Source organism: Zonotrichia leucophrys, chromosome 13 (assembly GCF_028769735.1).
Source record: "Zonotrichia leucophrys gambelii isolate GWCS_2022_RI chromosome 13, RI_Zleu_2.0, whole genome shotgun sequence".
Lineage (NCBI taxonomy): Eukaryota > Metazoa > Chordata > Aves > Passeriformes > Passerellidae > Zonotrichia > Zonotrichia leucophrys.
In genome coordinates, this window is record NC_088183.1 from 17,100,137 (window position 1) to 17,123,626 (window position 23,490).

The window sequence follows — 23,490 nt, forward strand, 5'->3', positions numbered from 1 at the left end:
CCTCTGTGTGACAGAGGGGCATCCTTTGTACCAGTTAAAAATCCAGCCATATTTCATGAGAAGTCTTGGAGTAAGTGGAAAAGGTTCATCCATCAAGAAGGTTCTTAAATAATGAATGAGTCATAATTCTTTACAGTCAAAAGCAATTAATTTTCTGTATTGTAATCAGGAGAATAAATCTGAAAAATCCATTCTAATGGCTCTGAATCTGAAGTAGTGTTGCAGCTGAATTTTTAATTTTAAAATACAGGAGCAGTGAGGACTTCTGCTGTTTAAACATACAATCTTCTACCAAACAGAACAGCTTTACTGCATATTTAATAGGTAGAACAGGTTTTTGTGAGACCACATGAGATTAAAGATAGCATTAGATACAGGAAATGCATTTCAAGCAGAAAGGTCCTTCCAAGATACCTCTTAACTGTACAGCCACTAAAATACTTGAAATATCCTTTATGAAGTGCACAGAATATTCAGAAAATCTCGCTGCAAGAAGTAGTTTTACTCACATGTTTGCAAAGAGCTAAAAATATTGAGTAGTGTGTTAATGTGGAATCCAGCTCAACCCTACAGCAACTGTTCCTATTAGGAAGCATTTGCTCTTTTCCCACTAACTCCTAAATAATCCATCACACATCCAGAACCTCTGCCTCTAAAGCCATGTGCTGTTAGCTGGGACTATCAATTTCTGCCCTCAAATGGATTGCTTCAACCCTAGCACCACTTTAGGTTTGAATTCTTTTAGAGAACAAACCTGTAAAATTAATAGAGCTCTTAGTAAAGCTAACAATGACACAGTGTGCTAAGGAGTGAGAGCACGGGAAAGGGGCAGGGACACAATGCTACAAGGGCAGCTCCATCACTGAAGGCACCACACAGCACTTCACTGGGGGAAAACCACACTGCCTGCACTGCAGCCGCTCTCAGAGCTTGGCTAACACCCTCTGCTTTGAGGAAGGCAAATTTCAGCTGTCCCAGCAGCTCCAGAGGGGGGGTCATGCACTGAGCATCCTCAGCACACACCTACCAAAGGATGTGAGCCAGGAGCAAACCCCCTGTTTGGGAAAACCACCCAGCAGGGCCATGCTGCAAGCCCCCAGCTCTAAGCACACAGCTCTCACTTAAAGAGCAGGAGATATTAAAGCATCATCTCTGCTGTCCTCAGGAGAAGACAACATGCTCCAGTAAAGATCTGGAACTACTTATTGATCCCATCCAGCCCTGAAGCACAACATCCCCACACAAACAGCAACAGCTGCTTGAAATTCTGCCTGAATAATTTAAAGGTTAAAGAAATCCTCCCCAAGCTTTCCAGATAGTCCTGAAGATGGAAATAGCTGGAAATAGATGGAATTGCTCCCAGGTAGGACAAACACTGAGCTCAGCACCCAGGGGAGCAGCAGCCACTGCAAGGCTGACCAGAGCACAGGCAGCCAAGCTGGGGAGCCCCTAACGACAGCTGGAAGCTCTCTGGGTAGCAAGGGTGTATCTGCAGGGTCCAGGCCTTCCAGAATTCCACAGCCACAGGGCAGGCAGGCAGAAAAAGCCATCTCTACTTAATATTCTTGTCTGTGGGTGACCAGCTTAGCTCTGGGACATCCATTTACAGCACGGCAGCTGTGGAGCATGGAAGTGAGGAAGCTGTATCTTCTGCCTGCAGATAGCATCCAGAAACTTCCAAAAAGGCTAAAGTTGGACATCTGATTGGGATGAACCAGAAAAAAACCCAAAACCAACCAAATCAAAATGAAACCAAAATAAAACCAACCCAGTGAGCTTTGGCAGGTACTGCATTTTTAACATGACACTATGCTCCTGAACAGAACAAAAATGAGATATTTCTGACTGGGGACTTCTAGGAGATGCCTGTTCACCTTCCACTGAACTTTTAGGAGTTGTCTGTTCACCCTTGTGCTGGGTTTGCCAAACCAGGACAACGCTTTACTGAACCTCCAAAGCCTCAGCCTCGATGTCTCACAGGCAATGAGCTCTTGCCAGGTATTCCTCCCTGCCAGTGAGTCTCCAGATCAGCTACAACAACACCCCAGTTAAACTCAGCAAACACCCAGAGGGCTCACTTTGTAACAACACAACAGCAGGATTAAGGAATTCCAGTTATTTACAGACCACTCAGAATACCCTCAGTGCCGGGAGCTGCTGAACAAACTGCAGTGCCTCTTCCACGCCAAGTTTTGGATTAGTCAGCAGTGTAAATATTTATTGACAAATGTGAAACTTGGCTAAAACCATTGCTTTGTTCCACACCAAGAGGTGTTTGTGGAGCGAAATCCAAGTCCTTGCCCCCCCTTGCAGAGCTGTCCCTTCTCAGCAGGGCCCTGCAGGAGGTTCCTGAGCACACAGCGCTGGGATCACTGCTGGAGCTGTGAGAGCTCCACACCTGCCCCAGCCCCTCCTGTTGACAGCAACCCTCCAACACAGGGACAAATGGAAACACACACAAACAGGAGGCAGACTCCAGTGCACCCAGCAGATAAATCCCAGGAATATTGTCCCTTCATACCTAGAGCTGTCTATGGACAACAATTAACTTGACAAAGGGTGCCAGGAGAGTGTCCAGAGACACATGAAAAAGGTTTATGCCACATTCAAATGAGCTGATGCCACCCGGCTGCAGACTGCTTCCTTCTTCTTAGTGGGCACTCCATCATTTGAATATGCCCCAATAAAGCTGCATCATCAAGAGAGGAACTTTCTGACACCTACCTTTACTGTCCATTTATTCAAAACCAGTAGTCTTCATCAGGCAAATTAATAAGTGATCATCAGCTTTAGAAAGCAATTTCAATTGTCATGCAAATATAGCTCCACTGCAGGAAGCAGCTCACTGCCACTGCCCCAACCTCAGGCTGTGCTGGCACAGTCAACAACAAAAACCAGTCCATCCTGCCTGGAAAATACCAGCAAACCACTCCAAAAATATGAGCTTATGCAAATAACAAAACAACCTAACCACCCTATCCCTCTAAAGCATTAATTATGCACACATATCCAATTAATTAAATATATATAAAATAGAGACACTTCTTGTGGATTTCCTGTGTCACTTTATGAAATAAATGCAATCAGTGATCCTGGGGAATTAACTGGTATCAATCAAAAAACATTTAAAAGTCAAATGCAAATCTCAAAACAAGCCCTAAACTTTCTAATGGAAAGTTTACTCTTGGAAGAAGTTATAAAAGGGTTTTTTTATAATTACTCCATCCTGTTTGCTCCATTTGCTTATGCAAGAGAAGTGTTTTTAACTACTGACAGGACTAGGATTAAATGACAAGTCCACATACTTGATCCAGATTGTTCATAGGCACAAGGTGAAAAATATGATAAAGAACATGAACAGGTTTTAGTGAGCTGAGCCAGGAAAAAAAATCAAGCCCACATTCCTTCTGAGCAGAAAATAGGACTTTTTTGGTGATTATTAAAATAATTTCTATCAAGGCAAGTACACAGGCTGATTTCTATTCTGATAAGTGGTTTGGTCACCTTTTATGTAATACAGTTACAATCAAGAGAGGCCTGCTTTACCTATGCTATCAAAACCACTGTCTTCAAACCAAGTATTTCAAGTTAGTAACATACTTCAGTCGCTTCACTAATATTAAAAAAATCTCAAAAAAATCTTATTTTCTCACAGGAGAGCTATAATTTGCAACTTCAGTCTTGCAGTCTGTTCCCTAATGAAAAAGAAAAATCGGGAGAGCACATGGGTCTTCCTCCACATTTCACAGCATCTTTTAACTTTAATGGCAATTGACCAAAAGCTTCAGGACTGCTGCAGGCTAAAAACAATTCCTAATCCCTGTAATCAGTCTGGAATTCCCACTCAAGGGCAAAACTGGGAGCAGCTAAAAACACTGAGACGAGTTTGTAAGAATTCACATCCTAAGAACAACCAAATGTAGCTGTCCCAGCCCTGGAGGTGTCCAAGGCCAGGTTGGAAATGAGGATAAAGAGGAGGAAGTGTGCCCAGTGAGACCAGGGTCAGGTGATGTGGGAAAAACACAGAGATGCTGCTCTCCCCACTGCCAGCAGAAAATCCATGTGGACAAAGCTCAGCTGGAGCTGGAGGTGCCAGAACTGGGGAATAATAACAATTATAAAGATATCAATGGCAAAAGGCAGTGCAGAGATGACTTCAGTGTGTTCCAGGATGAGAAGGATCACCCCACAGACAGGGAAGGCAGAGATTTAATGCACTCTTTGCCTCTGTCTTCAACATGGATCATGGACTGTCATGGTTTGAGCCTGGCATAGAGCCAGTGCCCCCATGAAAATGCCCTCACCCTGGTGTCTGCTGTGAGATGTGACCAGGAATAAGCAAAACAGGCTCCAGCTTAAACATAAAGAACACTTTATTACCTAAACTACAGGAAAATAGGGAAAAACTATAAGGAAAAGAAAAAAAAATTGAAAACCTTACAAAAAACCACTTTCCTCCTCCCCACTACCTGACTTTCCCAATCCGATACATTCTCCCAAATCACCAACTGCCCAGCCTGGCACCACACTTTAGTATACTCAAACTTCAGTTCATGAAGAGGAGAGGAGTCCTTCTTGTTCCATAGGCTTCCCCTGGAAACACACTGAAACCTCGTGTGCTTCCATGTCACTCGGCACCGCCCGGAAAAAAGTCCTTTTGCCGCTTGTGACATCTTCCTTCCATGCCCAGTGCTCTCACCACTGCGCATGGACCAGAGCTGCTTTTAGGGTTGTCTTTCAAGGATGCCTTGTCTCACTCCAAAAAGGCACAGTCTCTGCTTTGGGACATCTGTCCCCCCCATATTTTTCCAACCCCCTGGGGCCGGGGGGTCCTCACGATGAACCCTCCTGGTTCTGAGGCACTGCCTCCCCCTAAGTGCAGTCTCTGTGTCACAGGAACAAACTGAGTCTATGGCCACAAGAAAAGTTTAGCTACAAGGCCACTCTAAACATCTCTTTCTTCACTCAGTCAGTTTTCTCTACGTCTTTCAGGCCAGGTCTTTGTCTCATCTCATCTCTTATCTCTCTTCTTATTCAGCTTCGAGGAGGATTAGCATTTTTGCAAGGCCCCAATCATGAAAGAAAGGGGTTAAAACTTTCAGTCTCTGTCTGTCCCAGAGCTGCGGCACTCCCACACACGCTGCCGCTCCGGCCGGGCACTCTTCCCCCCCTCCTTCTCCTCCTGGGCCGGCTGCTATCACATTCGGTGTCGCCGGCTCTCCTCTCTCCCTCCTGGGGAGGGGGGGTATGGCTGCCCGAGGGCTGACTCCCTGGGATCTTCCACCCTTCCATCCTCGAGGGCCTCCTCACCTCCCATCTCTGTCCAGGCCCCGGGCCTACCGCATGGCAGCCCCTCCCCCGCCCAGCAGCAGCGGCTGGACGGGGGAGGGAGATCTGACCTCTTCGCCTCAACGTCCCAAGAGGACCTCCCAGGGCCAGAGCCCTGCTTTTTAACCCCTGTGTATTCTCGGAGGTGTGTCCAAACCCCACTGGCTACACCAGGTGCCAGTCTCAAACTCAGAACCTTCATTGGTTTGACCACAGCTTCCCAGAATTCCCACTTCTTCCTGGTCAAACCACCACATTGACCAAGGGGGTCCCAGTGCCCTGAGCTGGAGGACCATGATTGTGACAATGATCAGCTCCCAGTGACCCTGAAACCTTGCAGGATCTGCTGCTCCAGCTGGATCCCTACAAACCTACAGGGGCCTGATGGGATTCATCCAAGAATCCTCAAAGAGCTGCTGATATCATCACAAAGCCTCTCTTGATGATTTTTGAGTGGTGTTGGCAATCTGGAGAGGTCCCAGCTGACTGGAAGCTGGGGAACATTGTTCTGATTTTCAAGAAGGGCAAGGAGGAGGACCCGGAAACCACAGGCCTGTCAGTCTCACTTCAGTGCCGGGTGAAGTTGGGGAGGTTATTCTGGGAGGTGTTGAAAAACACCTGGAGGACAATAGAGGCATCAGTCACAACCAGCACAGCTACAGAGGGGAAAGTCCTGCTCACCAAACCTGATTTCCTTCTGCAACAGGGCATCCCACCTGGCTGACTGAGGAAAGCCACCTGATGTGAGCTTTTTCAGGCTCAGGCTGGATTTCAGGGAAAGGTTCTTCCCCCAGAGGGTGCTGGCACTGCCCAGGCTGCCCAGGGAATGGGCACAGCCCGAGGCTGCCGGAGCTCCAGGAGCCTTTGGGCACCAGGGATGCACAGGGGGGATTGCTGGGGGGTCTGGGCAGGCATTGAAATCCTTGTGGGTTCTTCCAAGCCAGGATATTCTATGACCCTGTAAGTCTTCTTTTAAGTGATGGTGAAACCAAACCTTTAAAGTTACTGTCTAGTGCTATCAATGTATTATTTCTTGAAGGGAAAAAAACATTATTGCAACAGCAAAAAGTTTTTTTAAACTATTATTTGCACCTGTGGTGTGGAGGAGGAAGGGAAGGGATGAAGAGAGGTGTTTGTCAGGTCTGAAAAACAACAGATTCTCAAACATTATGTACTACTTTTCTACCACTTCTAGGTAACAGATCAATCTACCAGTGTTCTCTTAAGACTTATTCTCATATCTAGCAAGTTAATAGCATATGTTTTATGATATATAGCACGAAGGTTCTACACCTCTGCAGCACATTTCTACCACTGAAGCAAAAATATCTATTTTTAAGATCAGTAATAGTAGGAAAGTGCCAGGGTGCCAAGAAAGTCATCCTGTAACAACATACATCTTTTCCCTAAAAGTGCAAAAGAAAACCCAAATTGGCAATAATACATCACATGCTAAACCTGGCTTTTCATGGAATCGAGTTTCCCCAGTTTCCATCACATCATGATGCTGGGGCTCTACAACCCAGACCAGACCCAGCATTAACCAAGCAAAAGTACCTGAAACCCTTTGCAAAATGGCTCAGGTTTCTATTTCTTGTTACCCTGCGGTGTTTTTTAGCTGAGCTCAGAGGCAGCTGCAGGCCCTGACTTCCAGCAGCACGCTCAGGTCACACAATATCCTGAGCTGGAAGGGGCCCACAAGGATCAGAGCCCAGCTCCCAGGGGAATGGCCCACACAGGGCTGGAGCCCCCCACCTTGGGGTTATTAACAGCATCCTCTGACCCCTAAGCCCATCTCAGGTCACCCCTCCCTCCACATCAGGGCAGTTCCTGCTCTGTTGTTGCTCTATTTCTAGATACTGTTGTTATTAGATTTCTAGAGTCCCATACCTTCTTTCAGTGGTTTCTTATGGCTGTAGATCTTCACAACACAAACTCCTTCTTCTGCATGTTGTTCCTTCTTAGTCAGGGCTCCTTCCAGGCTCTCCCTGACTGGCCAACCCATCCCCTTTTATCCCAGTTATCTTCACTAGCCACAGCTGCAGCCCAATGAAGGACATTGCAGCTGCAGCCCATCAAAAACAACCAGGGCTTATCAGGGCAAGGCCTATATACAGATATTCAATATACAATACAGATATTTTACTGGGACTCAAAGGCCACCTCTACTACATTTCCTCCTATTCTTTTACTTAGAGGAACAGGTTTTACATAGACATATTTACATATTCTACAATACAGATATTTTACTGGGACTCAAAGGCCACCTCTACTATACTGCTCCATGTCACAGAGGCAGAGCAGTTGTGTCTCTCTCACCCAGGGGCGAGTGTAACCAGTGTAAAGGGGTTACTCTGCATCCTTCTGCTGCAGTTTGCAACCCTGTGCTCCTGCCCCTCCCTGCTGAGAGCTGCCAGGGTTTAGGAGTCCAGCACTGCCAGCCAGGCTGCTCCTCCTGGCCCACAGCCCCCAGCCCAGACAGGAGCACAGAAGCTGTGCTGGAAAAGGAGCAGGACAGCAGCACAGCACAACAGCCCCCACAGGCCCTGCAGTGCATCAGAGCTGCTGATAAAAGCTCAGTTTTAAGCCTAGAGTTTAAACCTTCATGCAGCACCCAGATCACAATAACACTGGATCCCCAGGCAAGTGCAGCCAGGTGAGATCTGAGCCTGCTCTGAGTGACAACAGCAGCTCAACGGGGGCTGCCCAATATTCTGTCAACACTTCCAGCTGCTTCCTCCCGAGGGATTTTGCTGAGTGATGACTGGTTAAGCTTGGCTACAGGTCAATTCATCTCACTTCCAGTATGCCTGGTTAGATGGGAGAAGCAGGATGGATGGGGGAATGTCTCAGAATACCAAATCAGGGGGACAAACCGCTTCTGGCAGGAGCCACCAGAGAACTGCTGGGGCTGGTGAGTAATCTACCCCGGAACTGCTTTTTTACAGGCTTGGTTTTTCTTTTTTATGTTAATCAGTAACCTTATCTAAGGAATATCTCAAGTTTTTCCTTTGTAGATTACATGAATTAATAGATATATCCAGAAGCACGAAAAGCAGGCTGAAGTTTACACCTGCAGTAATTGTAAAAGCCTTGAGATATTGTAGTTTTTATCAATTTTTACATGTGTGCAAAAGGCTTTAGAAATAGAACTAAAATTGGAACAACAGAGACCCCTGCAAAACTCAAATTAAAAGGAGTGAGCCAAGGCAGCATATGCCCTTTCCAAGAGGAAGAGAATGCATTATAAATCTGGGAATAAAGCCACCTCACTCCTGGCAAGACAGCTTGGAGAAACAGATAATAAAGCAATTCTACCAATATGGTCACAAGACATTCAAAGTTAGAATTAATGTATCCTTTATTCATTATTAGAAATATAAATAGGTTTAATTTGCAACAGATTTAAAAGTGTTTCCTGTAGGGTGGGGGATTCAGCAGCCTTAACCTGCAATACACCAACACAAAAGTAGGTATGAAGTTGCCTTTGAAAGGAAGCAACAGGCATTAGAAACCAGGAACAGCAGGAAAAGCTGACTAATTGTCAAGAACCTGAAGCCTTGGCAGCAGAAAAAGCAGCAGAATTTCCTCTCCATCACAGAATCCCAGAATGGTCTGGGTGGGAAGGGAGCTTAAAGATCAACTCATCTCACCCCTCCATGGCAGGGACACCTCCCACTGTCCCAGGCTGCTCCAGCCCCAATGTCCAGTCTGGCCTTGGGCACTGCCAGGGATCCAGGGGCAGCCACAGCTGTACCAGGGCCTGCCCACCCTCACAGGGAACAATTCCTCATTCCCAATATCCCATCCATCCCTACCCCTGGCAGTGGGAGCCATTCCCTGTGCCCTGTCCCTCCATCCCTTGTCAATTGTCTCTCTCCAGCTTTCCTGGGGCTCCTTCAGGCCCTGCAAGGCCACCCTGAGCTCCCCCCAAAGCTTCTCCTGTGCAGGTGAACAATGGCAGCTGTGCCAGCCTTTCCTCCCAGCAGAGCTGCTCCATCCCTGGGATCATCCTGGAGCCTCCTCTGGCCCGGCCCCAGCAGCTCCAGCTCCTGCCTGTGCTGGGGCATCTCTGTGGGATCACCATGTGTGGAGTCAGGTGAAGTCCCTGAGAAGCCAAAAGGGCTCAGAAGCAGCCCTGGCTGCCCAGGAGGGAGATCCCACTGAGGGCACTCAGACCAAGCCAAACTCATCCCCATCACCTCCACTCACCCAGAGCCAGTGACCCCCAGGCTCTGTGGGGGATTGAAAAGCCCAGAAACGTGGTGTGCATCCTTCATTTCTCACAGAGGCACCACCAAGCTATTATTTACTGAGCTAACTAATTAGCCAGCCACCCTTGCAGATAATAAGAATGCATTAAAGTATTTAGAATTCCAGTACAAACCTGACACAAAGGAAGTGGCTGTCCTTCTTCAAAAGAAAGTGAATGTCAAAGGAAATAAACCATTTAGGAACACTCAGCACATCTGAGGTGCAGGGGAAAGGCAGCATCACCTCAGCATCCAGGACAAGCAAGGAAAACAAAGCTCAGTGCTATGGGATGCCAAGACATTTCACACTTTTATTGTATCAGCTTCTACTTCTAAAGAGATCATTAGATACACAATCTGAATTAGCATTAGATAGATGATAAAGTAACAGCTATTCAAAACAAACAGAATTAATACACAGAACTGCAAAAACTGGCACAGAAAAAGCTGGAGATTGAAGGCACTTAAGCTGACAGTAATCTGAAAAACCCAGCTGGTAAATTCAGTTTTACACCAAGAAATAAGTTGTAAGTGAAGCTACACTTCACTGCAGTCTAGCACTGAAAGCACCCTTCCCTGCACACAGGCACTGCTCCAGGAGTGGGTAATGGAATCAAAGTCATAGAGCAACTTTACACAACGCATAAAATAATCAATCCACTGGAAATAACCCCAGGAATACTCCCAGGGAATACAAGTGCCCTGTGTACTTGAGGTAGTCCTGCTGTTACAAAAGGAGTTCCTCAAGTCCAGCTGAGGATACCCATAGCTTGGGGGCATGGAGGAAATAGGTTTCCACAACACTACAAAACTGACCAGAGATAAAAATTTAGAGTAATTTTGGAGAATTCAGCATCTGCCACCAAAAAGGCAGTCTTACATTCTCTGTGAAAATGCCTTCATGAGAGCATTGTGGGGCGGTGGTGGTGTACAGGACAGGCAGATTTGCTAATTATCACCTTTTTCTCTCCAAACACATTCCTGACAGGCTCTCCTCACCTCCCTCTGCAGGTCCCTGAGCAGCCCTGGGCTGAGCACAGCTGTGACTGACCACAGTGGGAGGAGCAGGAGCCCGCCTCACCTGTGGCTACCAGAGAGCCACAGCTGCAAACCCACCCTCACACGAACATCACCTTCTCCATGGCTGGTGAGGACCCTGCCTTCCCCAATGGAAGGGCCCTGCCCATCTTGTAGGCCATGAGCTCCAAAGGGGTCACCTGCCCAAGCACAAGGCAGAGGGCCTTTCAACTTCTTTCTCTTCAGTTATTTCTGCATTAACTTCTAGTTTTCTTGGCTTTTTTCAGTCCACTGACCTCTAGAATTTGGTTTCTTTGACTCCTGGAGAGATGCCCAAAAAACTCATTCTGCCTCTAAGGAAATTCACAATTTGGCATTTAAGGGGAACAGTATCAAGTGATATGGCTGCAGTCTTATTTTGTATTTGACATCAGAGCTCTCCAGTCACCTTCTTCCCCCAAAATGACTCAATAAAGAGTCCTCAAAGGAGAGGTTCAAAGGCACAGTAGGGAAGAGGAAGCCAGCCCCACATCCCACATCCCTCCCTGCACAATGCAGGAGGCTGAGTGCTGAGGGGGGGATACACACACAAACCCTTGCAAAAGGGGGAAATGAGACTGAAGCCACAGATGCAGAAGCCACCTGGGCAGTATCAGGCAGGCAGTTGCTCAACCTCTAAGCAAGCAGAATTAATTGCATTAATTCTGGGGTTTAGTCAAGAGAACTTGAATAAAAATAATGCACACTTAAAAGCAGGGTAGAGTATTGGGTTAAAAACCATGGGGACAGCATGTACAAGGAGGGATCTGACTTGGGCAGCACTGACATTCACAGCTGCAATTCATCTGCTGGGAAGCCTGAAAGGAAAAACATCCATCAACTTCCAACACCAGATACAGGACAGAATGTGTGTGCTACAAACAAGTCCCAGGGTTATCTTCCTTCTCAGCAAACGGCTGCTTTTTAAAGCATCACATACCAATGCTGCAGGTAATATCAGAAAAGAAAATAAACTAAAAAAAATAGCTAAAGTCTCAAGCAAATAATGAGATTGGTGTCTCAAATTGTTAAAGTATCTCCAGCATTCCTTAATGTCTCTGCATGTATTTTAATTTGGGGAGAAATTATGCAACTACATTCATATATCAAGACAACATGAAAAGAAATTTAATAGTATCAGGATTATTTGAAGTCTTGAATAGTTCAGGATAGTCAGAGCTCCAACTCCCCCAACCAGCCCCTGTGTGCAGCCCCATGGCCAAATCTTCATCTGTCACCATATTAAAGAAGCTGCCTGCCACACTTGCAGGTGGAAGCCTTACTCCAAAACTCAATCAATCAAAGGCAACAAAAAAGTACCTTATGGTTTAGTTTAGTGGGTTTTTTTGTTGTTGTTGTTTTTGGTTTTAAGGAATCCATCCTTTAAATACAAGGTCAAAATAAATTCCCTAAACCGCAGCAGATGAGAGGCAAGCTAGAAGGATGCTCTGGAGCAGTGATGGCACCCAGGACTGATGCACCTGCATCCCCAAGATGCTCCTCATTCTCTGTCCAGTCACTCCCTCACACATCCCCATGTCACCCACACTTCCTGTGCCTCACAGACTTCACTCTCAAGGTACAAAGTTGAGCTGATCCTCAACCTTCTGTTTTCAGAGCCTTTCCCCCCAGACAAGCAGCAGGCTTCATTTCCCCAGATCGCTCTGCAGGTTTCAGACAGTAACTGATAACGTCAATTCACGTTATCATATTCAGCAAACCACAGCTGACAGCACCTCAGGCATATCAAAGAGATTCTGAGCTGAGAAGCAATTTTTCTCTTCTGGCCACATATGGCAGCAGTGGAGCACCCAATGAATGGCAAAAGCCTTGTTTCTTGACAGGCAGAGGTTACCAGAACACAGTGGAGTCAACACTCCACGAGTGGCTGCACATCCCACAATATTTGCATTCACTCTGACACACACAATAAAGAAAAACACCCTCCATTTGTGGAAGGCACAGGTATTTGTGAAAGCCAGCACTGAACCATCTGGGTTTGATTCTTCACTGCCTATTGCTAATTTTGCACATGCCCTGGTTTTCCCTTTGTGGCACCATGCCAGTGCTTTTTTTTAATTGCTGCTGAGAAAAATGCACCTTTTAGCCCACCTCTGCAAGGCAGCTCCTGCCCTGACAGCCTCTGGCTTTGCTGCTCTTATTGAAAGGAAACTACTCCTCTAGAATGCCTGTTCAGCAAAAATAATTTGTGAGTATCCAGTCTCCAAAGTCAAGAAGTGTTTTCAGATAGCCTGAGCAGGATTTTAACCCTGCCATACACAAGCTGGCTCTGCTGCTTCCCCTCTAACTCCCATCCCTCCTGCTGAAGGAATGTGTAGGCCAGGAGGAAGCCAAAGTTCTCTCCTCTATTTCAACAGCTTTCCAAGATACAGCTTAAGCCTCATCCTTTTCTCAGACATGAGAAGGATTAAGTCACTCTTTTGACTCTATTTAAATTCCAGAGGGCTGCCACTATTTGGATAAGCCACAAATGCTAATTATTCTGTATTGATTCTGTTGACTTTCTGGGACAAAGGAGGTCTGAAGCTCCAGGACACATTAAGAGCATTACAGAACATCAGCTTTCTTACACAGGATAAAACAGGTTAAGCAAGAGCAGAGTCTGGATAATAAACACTACATCCAGAAGAGAATATCTCAGTTTCCATCAAGACCTCTAATGCTTGTAAAAAAGATGAAGAGGTACTGGAAAGCAAAAAAAAATGAAAGAGCACAGCAGGTTTTGCATGTCATGTTGCACTGGAGAGGAGACAAGTGGTACCACACAGCCACAGGGACAGATGTGTACATGGACAGTGACTGTTCCCCTTCTCTCCCTTCATTATCTCCTGAATCCCATCCTGCAGATGGAACTTAGTCCAGAGTTTGTATTAGATCAAGGCAAAAGAAAAAGGAGAAGTTGAGGACTTGAGAATCAAGTGTGCAATACAAGAACTGTTGTATTCCAGCTTTGTAATAATTCCATCATGCCCTTCCTCCAACGAGAGGAATTGAAAAGCCCAGTTGTGTGTGTAATACTTCTGCACACTGAGAGCATGATCCTGCTGGAGGCTAAAAGACTGTTTATCCACAGATCAGCAGTCACTGTGCAAACTTACATGCTCCATTCCATCCATACTCCTCGAATTTGACTTTGAGAGACTACTCAAGTATCACCAAATGCAGTTGCATTAGGGGTGACTACATATTTGATCTTATGTAGACAGATAAAGTTCAAATATTTTCCTACAAAACAGGAGAATTCAAACGAATTAAGCCATAAACCACAATGTTAAGGCAGAATCCATGCACAGCATTAGCGTACTTATGTAAAAGCACTTAGAGTTCAAGGGAAGTAAAACACTGCAAAATGCCAAGCTCCATATCACAAACAAGGGTGTACATTTTTATTGCAAGTTTTCCCTGCATCAATCTTAAATGTTATTTGATCAACATGAGATTAAGAAAGGTTGAGAATGTGTTAACATTGGAGATGGACACATGCCTGACAAAGGAAAACCCAGGTGTTTCACCAACTCAAAAGCAAAGGGTGAGGGGGGAAAGGAGGGACCAGGTAGGATGGGAGCCTTCACTGCCACTCAAAGCATCCACAGGACTCAATTCCTGCTCAGAGCCAGCACCAGAGCTCAGCTCTGCTGCACAGCTGCCTGCAGTGAGCACTGTAAGTGAGGGCAGCCACCTTCCTTCTTTTACATACATTAAGAGTCTGTAACAAAAACGCTGCAAAGCGTGGAAAGGCTGCAAGGGTGAGTTCTGCTGTACAAGGCAGTTCAGAACAAGTCCCAGCTGCTGTCAAATCTATTCAATTTAAGAGAGTTCTCGTTGGCAGCTCTGCACCAAACAAGCAGCAAAGGCTGAAGGCAGTGGATGGAGCACAGCAGTGATTTAAGACTTCCAGAGACTCCTGGGCTCCTACTGCAATCAGACCTGAGGTGTGAGCGCTGGGCCTTGCTGGGATTCTCTCAGGAGGCACTCAGCCAGCCATATGCTTCTTTCAGAGATGCATCTGCACAGCACAAAAACTGTCTTGGGTCTGGAAAAGCATCCAGGACTTGCACGCTGTGCCAGTGGCATCAGCGGCTGCACTGGCCTGTGCCCCCTCCCAGGGCACACAGCTGCAGCCCAGATGTGCTGCCCTCCCTCCCCTCTAGGGCTGGGCACCCCAAGCTGTTTGGGGTCTCTAAACCAGCAACTCCACATCAACACTGGGACAAGCTCAGGGAAACCACTGGGGAGGCAGGGAAGACTCTGAAGAGCTTCAAAACCCAAAGATCACAAGGTGTACAGAACTTTGCAGGAGCTGGACTCTTGAGAACTTCTCTTAAATTCCATAAGTGCTTTTATTACTCCCTAAGAAACAGAAGGTGCCAGAACATCTCCTGAAAACGCCACACTAAGTCCCAAACCAGGATGGTGTTGGGTGAATAGCTGGAAGCTTGATTCTGTAGCCCAAAAATGCCTGACTGACACCGTGTGAAGTTCTCACCATCTTCATCTGGCTTCACTCCAATGATGCTGAAATATTTACTCTATGGCAGCCTATAAGCATTAAACTTAAAACTCCTATCACTTCAGAAGTGTTCTGTTTTTAAAAGCAGCATTTTTGTCAAAGCAATAATGTCTATGGAAATTAGGGGCCCAGCATAACAGCACAGCTCTCTACTGAGCAGCAAAGTCCATGACAGGAAAACCCATCCAGGCTTTCTAAGCACATCCATCACGTCAGCATTCAGGCATCTTAAACTGACAAACAATATTAAAAAAGAAAGTGCAGATTATCTCAAGGCAGAATTTTTATCAGCATCTTTATCATCAACACAGATCAGTGTGCCATTTTAATTCACATCTATTCCCACAGAAACAGATGCTTTCATTAAAAGGGCTATGCAAGAGCCCTTTCAGTATACAGATACTTGCTATAAATGAATTTCAGACTCATGTGAAAATTCACGTGTTCCTTTCCAAGCTTGGAACCTTGATAGGAACACAAAGCTGTGGATCAACATTATTAATAGGCAAATTCATCATGAAAACACATCTCCATTCTGTAAATTGCAAGTGTGTCAGGAGTAGAAATATCCTTTGCTGGTAGTTCTGAAGACAAATGATTTCTCCCAGCAGATATTGAATAGATAAGCCAGGCACTTTCCTGCCCAATCACTTTCCAAGCATCAGAGATGTTCAGAGAAGCTTAGGAAAGAAAAAGCAAAATAGTGCAATTAAGGTTGAGCAAACAGCCCTTGTGTGAAGTATGACATTCCCCTAACTGCACTGAACACAGTCACAAGGGTGCAAATCAAGCATTTAACAAGTTATGGGTCCACCAGGTCCAAATTCAGCAGTGTTGGGACCTTCTGTGGAGACCCCAAGATCCAAACCACGCTGGCCTGCCAGAGTTCCCTGACAGCGCAGGGCCACAGCCTGGGCTCAGCCACCCCCTCACCTTGAAGCTGAGCCATACCAGCACAGGTCAGGGTAAAATCTAAAACAAACAGAAACACAACCCCACCCCCAAGCAGACCCTGCTGTGGTGCTCAAGCACTCCAGGCCAAAGAGAAGATGGAAACCAGGGAAAATAAAAAGCCATCCTGAAGTGATGTGTGCCTGGAATGCCTGCTCTGAACCAGCTCCCAATGGCTTTTCTCCATTTGCTGCCAAGCACCTCTAATGCAATCCAGACAGTCAAGGACACAGTCAGAATGTTAATATGAAAGCATTAAAATTCCCATTGAAATGGGACCTGTCAGGCTACTTTATGTAACATGATTTATCGTTTCCAAATGTAGTAACAAGGGATTTTATTGTACAAGAGCATGTGGTACACAATGGGGCTGCGGGTCCGCGTTCCGCACTCGCCAAACTACAATTCCTGACAATGTTTCTGCTGGTACACGGCTGAGTTACTGGTGTGTGCATGAAAGGGGAGCTGAATGCATTAGAAATTGATGGGGTACAGAATAGACTGAAAATGAGAGCTCTCTGCACTTCCCTGTGCATACTGAGCAGAGCCAGACACCTCTGACCACTGCTGGCCCATGGAAAGGAGCCCACTGCCCCAGCCCTCAGGGCTCCTGCACCAGGCAGCAAAAACAGACTGTCAAAAGCTGAAGGAATCTTTTATTTCCAGTCTTACACATCAGTCAGGTAACTGATGTCTTCTGCAAGTTCAGAGCACACTGAGAGCACGCTGGAAACTGCTGGTTACACTCCCAGGGCGTGGCTGTGCTTTCTACCCTGCTGAACCCCAAACCCCTTCAAAGCTTGGCCTCAAAGGCACCAAACCCAGCACTTGCCATGTGTAACACAGAGCTGACAGCAAGGCAAGCTGCCCAAGTCCTGTGCTAATGACACCCAGAGGGTTACAGCACAGAGCACATACCTGTCACAACCAAGTCTGTGGATTCCTGTGCCAGTGACACATTTTCTTTCTAAAATAGAGAAATTTTACAGCTGTCAGCCCACTGGGCATTTTTTCATGCATTTCAGTAGTTTAGATATCCATGTAGTTTTTATTAGAGTTATGTTAACTTTGAGGCAGAGCTGAGCAGCACAGAACAGCAACGCAGAGATGTTGGCTGTACCTACAATGGGGGAGGAATCTCACCAGCTGCCAGCGCAAAGGCAATGCCAGGATAAACTGGTAGCAGAGTCAAAAAATACACAGCTTCATCCTTTTTACTTGGAGCAAACTGCAACAGGTCAGCATGCACCCACACAAGACCATGAAGTTAGACCCAAAAGACTGTTTCCATTGTGTTTTCTGATATTCCTTACTAACTTCTTCATTGATTGCACTATTAATTTTAACATCATTCAGTTCGATGCTTTGCTCTGCCCTCTTGCCCTGCCTAAGTCTGGAATCAATGCTCAACTAAACTCAAATATGCTTTGAAATTTCTTTGTTTAATTAATAAAATACACACCAAGAATGCCTGACTGCCACAGATCTGGGTACAAAGATCTGGGTCTTGCCATCTGTGAGTTATATTACAAACTTAGCTGCAACTGATGTGGTGAATTTACTGCATTCCAGGCAGTTGATCCCAGAACCAAGACCTTGGACTACTCTGCTTTCACAAAGCTACTCAGAATCAATAATGAATTTAGGCCTTCCCCTCCCAGCTCTGCCATTCAGCACCAGCAGCAAGAAACAAGCTTACTCCAAGTAATAAAACCTAAATGCAAATAGGCATCCATGCTATTTCAATCCAGGAGGGATCTGCAATGCAAGTTTAAAAAGGGAAACTATTTTCTGTTGGAATTGTGAGAAGTGAGCAAAAGCCATAATGGAAAACAGCTCTCCCCAGGCGAAGTGGGAGAGGAGGGGGAAAAGCCAGAGAATGAGATGCTACAATTAAGGGATGAAGAGCTGGGATTTCAAAGAATGTAGCTTATAAACCAAGAGGCTGGGTCAGGAAGTGGCCAATGACATTTGGGGGATGCAGGTAATGAAAGCCCATCTCACTTACCACCCACAGAAACAAACCCCTGCCACTGGCCACGACTTCTCTTGCCATTTTCAAGAGCAGTCCAGAAGGTCAGAAGTGCCTGAGCTGCAGATTGCCAACACTGGGGGGATACTTGGGGTAAGATAAAATAAACAGCTCCCCTGTTCCTGTCCTTCTGCTTGCAGGACCCACTACTGACCACTCTGACACAATGCTGGCCTTAATGTGCAAGATTTAGTCTGACCAAGCTGCTCTTGAAAATGGCAAGAGAAGTTGTACTAGACGAAAAAGGAAATCATACACACACCAATCTAAGAAAAAGGGGATTCAAACTTCTGTAACAAACTACTGAAAAAGCAAATCTTGCCCTTTTTTTAAGGGCATAATCACAGGATTCATCACCTTGCCAGCAGATGCAGTGGGGGTCAAGAGATCCTACAATTCAGTTTATTGCTAAAACCCGTTATTCAGCTAAAAACTTCTGCCACACTCCATAACACAGCTGCCAATGCTTCCAGACCTTCAAGGACAGGCACAGAGAAACAGTTAAACTCTGGGTCCAAAACACTAAACTTTGAGTTATAAACTGTCTAGAAAAGTCTTGTTATTGCCAGAAATCAGAAAGAAAGCCCAAAAGCCAGAGGAAGTCACCGAAGAGAAGGCATTTAAAGTTAAAAAGGAAATCTGTCTCAAGACAGTCCTGTGCTTCAGCCTTTCCAGTCTATTCCTCATCCAATCTGCTCTGAATTTTTACACTTGGCCAATAAATACCTCTTACTCTAGCACTTGGATAGGATTTACGATGCACTGCAAGTGCTGTGCAATTAACAGATTTAATGCCCAATTCACTTCCTCCTTCAAAGGGAGACTGGAGGAAAGCATCCCAGGAGCTGTGGGTATATCATACATATACATGAAATGACATTTCCTCTGCCACTACTCTAAGTCAGCACATCCCTACTCTTCCTGCAGATGTATCAAACCATTTTCACTGTTTAGATTCCCAACTATTAGTCATTCTTCAGCTTAATCACAGAGGGGTTTACAGTATGGATTTTTACACACCATCCCACATTTTCACCATAATTTATCAATTGCTTTTTCCACTCCATTTCACTGAATTTCTAATCTCATTTCCCCAACTACACTGTCTACAATCATAACATAACAGTGACTTTAAAAAATGCAGTATGCTCCACTAATTTCACAATGTGCCAAAGGAGATAACAGAGGGAATACATTCTTCCCATCTCAGCGTGATTACTTTAACGTGCCTATCAGAGACAAAAGCACATGGCTGAGGAGGACAGGCATTGCTGTGAGAGGAAGTCAAAGCTCTGCACTCTCACATGGCTATCTGACCAACTTTCAATGAGACAAATGCCACCAACTCCTCCATGCAAGACCGAGCATTTACCTCCTGCACATGTTTAATTACCCTTTGGTGGCTGCTCCACTTGGAATTGTGCTGACAGGGCTCCATCCAATCCAGCAGCACATTTGAGGGATTATTGCTGATACTTCACAGACTCATAAAACACCCTGCTCAAAGGAGTTTTGAGTGGCACAACTTCATGCTTTGCTTCCCAGCTGCAGTCTGAAGTTCTACAAAAGTCAATGCTGAGCACAAGCTACTTTCACAAGCAATTAAGACAGACTACATGAATACCTAGCTCAGCCCGCAGGCTACATCAGACTTGCCTTTCAATTTTGTTCAATTACTTTGCCCTTCTCCTTGGTAAACAGAAATCCTTGTTTTCCTTTCTCTCTACCACACACTGCATCTGTTTTCCAAATTCCACCACCCCAACCCACACATAGCAGCCCCTGGACCAGTTTTGTTCTATGTTGAAATCACTTTGGCCAAAAGATTTGAAGGTAAAGTATCTAGTGCAGCAAGGTTCCTCAATAAGTGTTACTGCCTAAAAAAAAAAAATTATCTCTGAACTCAGTTGCACCTCAAACAAGTTCAAAAGCATAAATAAGACCTCAAGTCCCCCAACAAAGATTTCTTCAGACAATTTTACTTGCCACAGCACTACAAGCCACTAAGTTTGCTTATGTTGTTGCCATTTCTGCAACTTTATTTCTGAAATCAGCTTTATCAGTATTGAAGTTAAACAATTATATATAGTCTCATCTATAATCTTATGATATCCTGATGTCACCTCTCAACACATCAAGTTCTTCAGCTTAAAACCCACTGGAACAAGAGCAAAGGGGCAGTGGAGGGGAAGGAAGTCCAATATTTCACCATAATGCCCTCAAATGCAGAAGCTCATCCGCATGACATGACACTCACTCCAGCTATGGAAACACTCAGGCTTCAGACACTGTGTGCACATTCAGTGCCTAAACACTGGAAAAGAACTGCTCTAAGCCCAATATTTACACCAAACTGCTCTCAGATTTTCTACTACATATTTAACTTCATACATCACTTCTACTCAAACCAAGTAGGACCAATAATCAACTTGATTCTGACAATTCATGCTTTCAGCTACAAAGATGGGACTGTTAAAGTTTCCAAGAGACAACAGAAGTGAAGTAGGACTTTTTGCATAAGCCCAGTTACCTTATGTAAACCAAGGTTTGAATTTCTCTAGAAAACCATGTCAACAGTCATAAAAGACAAATAGAAGCAGTGCCAAGGGATTAACACTTTATGATGACAACACTTGTTTGGAAGACTGGAGATCAGCTTTGAGGTTGGCGATTTAAGAAGGTTTCATCACACCTCAGGACAAAGCTTTCAGGACCACTTGTTATTGCTCAAATTCTGTTTGGGACAAAATAGAATTCACAGAATCACCAGGTTCAAAGAGACCCTCAAGACCATCGAGTCCAACACCTCAACTAAACCCTGGCACCCAGTGCCACATCCAGGCTTTGTTACACACACCCAGGGATGGTGATTCCACCACCTCCCCGGGCAGCCATTCCAGAACTTTATCACTCTTTCTGTGAAAAACTTTTTCCTGATATCAAACCTGAATTTCCCTTAGCTCCGTTTAAGACTGTGTGCTCTGGTTCTGTCAGTGGTGCCTGGAGAAAGAGCCCAGCCCCAGCTGAGCACAGGCACCTTTCAGGAGCTGTGCAGAGTGATGAGGGCACCCCTGAGTCTCCTTTTCTCCAGGCTGAGCACCCCCAGCTCCCTCAGTTGTTCCTCACAGGGTTTGTGCTCCCAGCCCCTCTCCAGCCTTGCTGCCTCCTCTGGACGCACTCGAGCATCTCAACATCCTTCCCAAACTGAGGGGCCAGAAGAAGACACAGCACTCAGGCTGTGCCCTCACCAGTGCCAAGTACAGGAGAACAAACCAGCTTTGAGGGACGTGGCTTCAATTCCGTATTTTAGCTGACCCCATGGAGTTATACCCCTGAAGGAAGCCAGCAAAGCAGGGTACTCATGTTGCCCATGCACTCAGAGTTCCAATTCCATGTTTCAGCTGACCCCATGGAGTCACACCCTGAAGGGAGCCAGCAGAGCGGGGTACTCACATTGCCCATGTACTCAGAGTTTCAATTCCATGTTTCAGCTGACCCCATGCAGTCACACCCCGAAGGGAGCCCAGAGCAGGGTACTCACGTTGCCCATGTACTCGGAGAGCAGGTCCTGCAGGGCCTGGCGCACGGCGTTGCACTCGGCCACGATGCGCTCGCGGCGGTCGTCGCGCGTGCAGGACGAGTCGGCCATCAGGGCGGCCCCGCTGATGATGCTCTCCAGCCGCTCCTCCAGGGACGGCCGGAACCGCTCCTCGCTGAACGTCGACGGGTCCACAATGATTTGTTTCTAGAAAGAGAAAGTTCTGCAAATCAGTCACCAGCCCAAGTGATGCCTTAGGATTCAGCTTTTATACTTTTCCAATCCTGTAGTGCTTTAGTGTATAACTCTTAAACTCCTTATACAGTGTTAGCTACTTTCTTCACATTTTGGTCAGACAATTCCTCTCTGGGCCTGAAACTTAAGGACATCTCACTGTCTCAGGCCACAAGAGATGTAATAAACAGGGAACTGGGGGGGGCAAACTTGGAGTAAATTACTTCACTACCTGAAACTGTAATTGGAGGATTAATCCCTGATATATAAATAGACCAAGCGTATAATTTCCTGAAAAATTCATGACCATCATCCATCTTGGGTGCAGCCCCTCTCTGAGGCTTCTGACTGCCCAAGGTGTATCTATTGAAGGCCTTCAATAAATAACCACTTTTATTCTCCTAATCTTGTCCAGCCTCTGTTCTAGGTAGCCACTCTAAGGCATCAAAGCAGTGTATTACTGTTAAGTCATGCAAACAACCAACACTTAGAGCAACCCCCTGATCAGGCATTAAGAGGCAAACAACACTATTTTGGCACTGAGGAAGATTTTCATGAGTAGTTCTGTAAAATTACTAAGAGGTTTCCCAACAGATTATATTGCTACTCATTTCTTGTGCTGCTTTGACAGCTAAACAAAACTTGGCCATAGGAAGCCTTGTTACATGAATGGCAAAAATCAAATGTGCCAGCAAAAATAAGGTTCAAAGTACAGAACTCTTCCTAATGACATGTCAATTTGGACAGGCCTTCACTAGTTAACTTGTCAGATATAATTATCCCATCATGAACAAGAAAACAAACATCCAAAATTAACTCTATATATTGTGTTCTGTTGCCCTACTTTGCAGTCTTTCTTCTCTTCAGTGTTAAGCAGGTAAATACAACTGTGTTCTCGAAAATTCTCCAAGTGAAATATCAACATAAAGGTTTCAAACCACACAGAAATCAATTTCTTCATGGCAGAAAATTACCACAGGTTTCTCTTGCCAGAGTGTTAGCAAGCACAGCTCATACCAAGAGACTCAGGGCTGAAACAGCAGCACTGATGCATCTGCTCTCAAGGGGCCAACACCACCACCCATGGAAGCTACCCAGGAAGAAACTGCACAGTATTTATCACCTTTGAGTCCTTTCAGGTGATTTGTTTAAACAGGTCTGTAATTTAGGAAAGAAAAATAATTTGGCCATTTCATGGTCTGGGGTTGTTTGTTTAGGCTTAGGCTCAGTTATTTCAAGGGCAGAATTTTTTAATTCTAAAAGAAGATCCACAGCTTTTTGAAATGGGAAATTTTTCAGCCAGTTTGTGTTCAAACTAACCTCAGCAGCCACGTCACAACCACCTCCTTCTGCCAGCCAGCACATTTCATATCCCTACAGAGTAACCACGCAGCCATCACTGCAGGATGAGAACATGGCATGTGCTCTCCAACACATTCCCTCCTCCTCCTTCCTGAAACTTTTAGCCATTGGCTAATACAATGCAGTGTGCTACCACTCCAGAACTGCACCACCAAAAAAGAGATAACAATCAGTTTGTTATCGTCTGGTAGCCATTTCATATTTT

At 45.5% G+C, this 23,490-nt stretch overlaps 1 protein-coding gene across 1 annotated transcript in view; it reads right to left on the bottom strand.

Annotated features, from left to right (window-relative positions):
* The window catches only part of CTNNA1 (catenin alpha 1), a 118,544-nt gene that overhangs the window by 65,144 nt on the left and 29,910 nt on the right, over nucleotides 1–23,490 (bottom strand). The window contains exon 7 of the mRNA XM_064724604.1: nucleotides 21,693–21,896. Within this exon, the coding sequence (XP_064580674.1) occupies nucleotides 21,693–21,896 (204 nt within the window). The remainder of the gene's footprint in view (nucleotides 1–21,692; nucleotides 21,897–23,490) is intronic.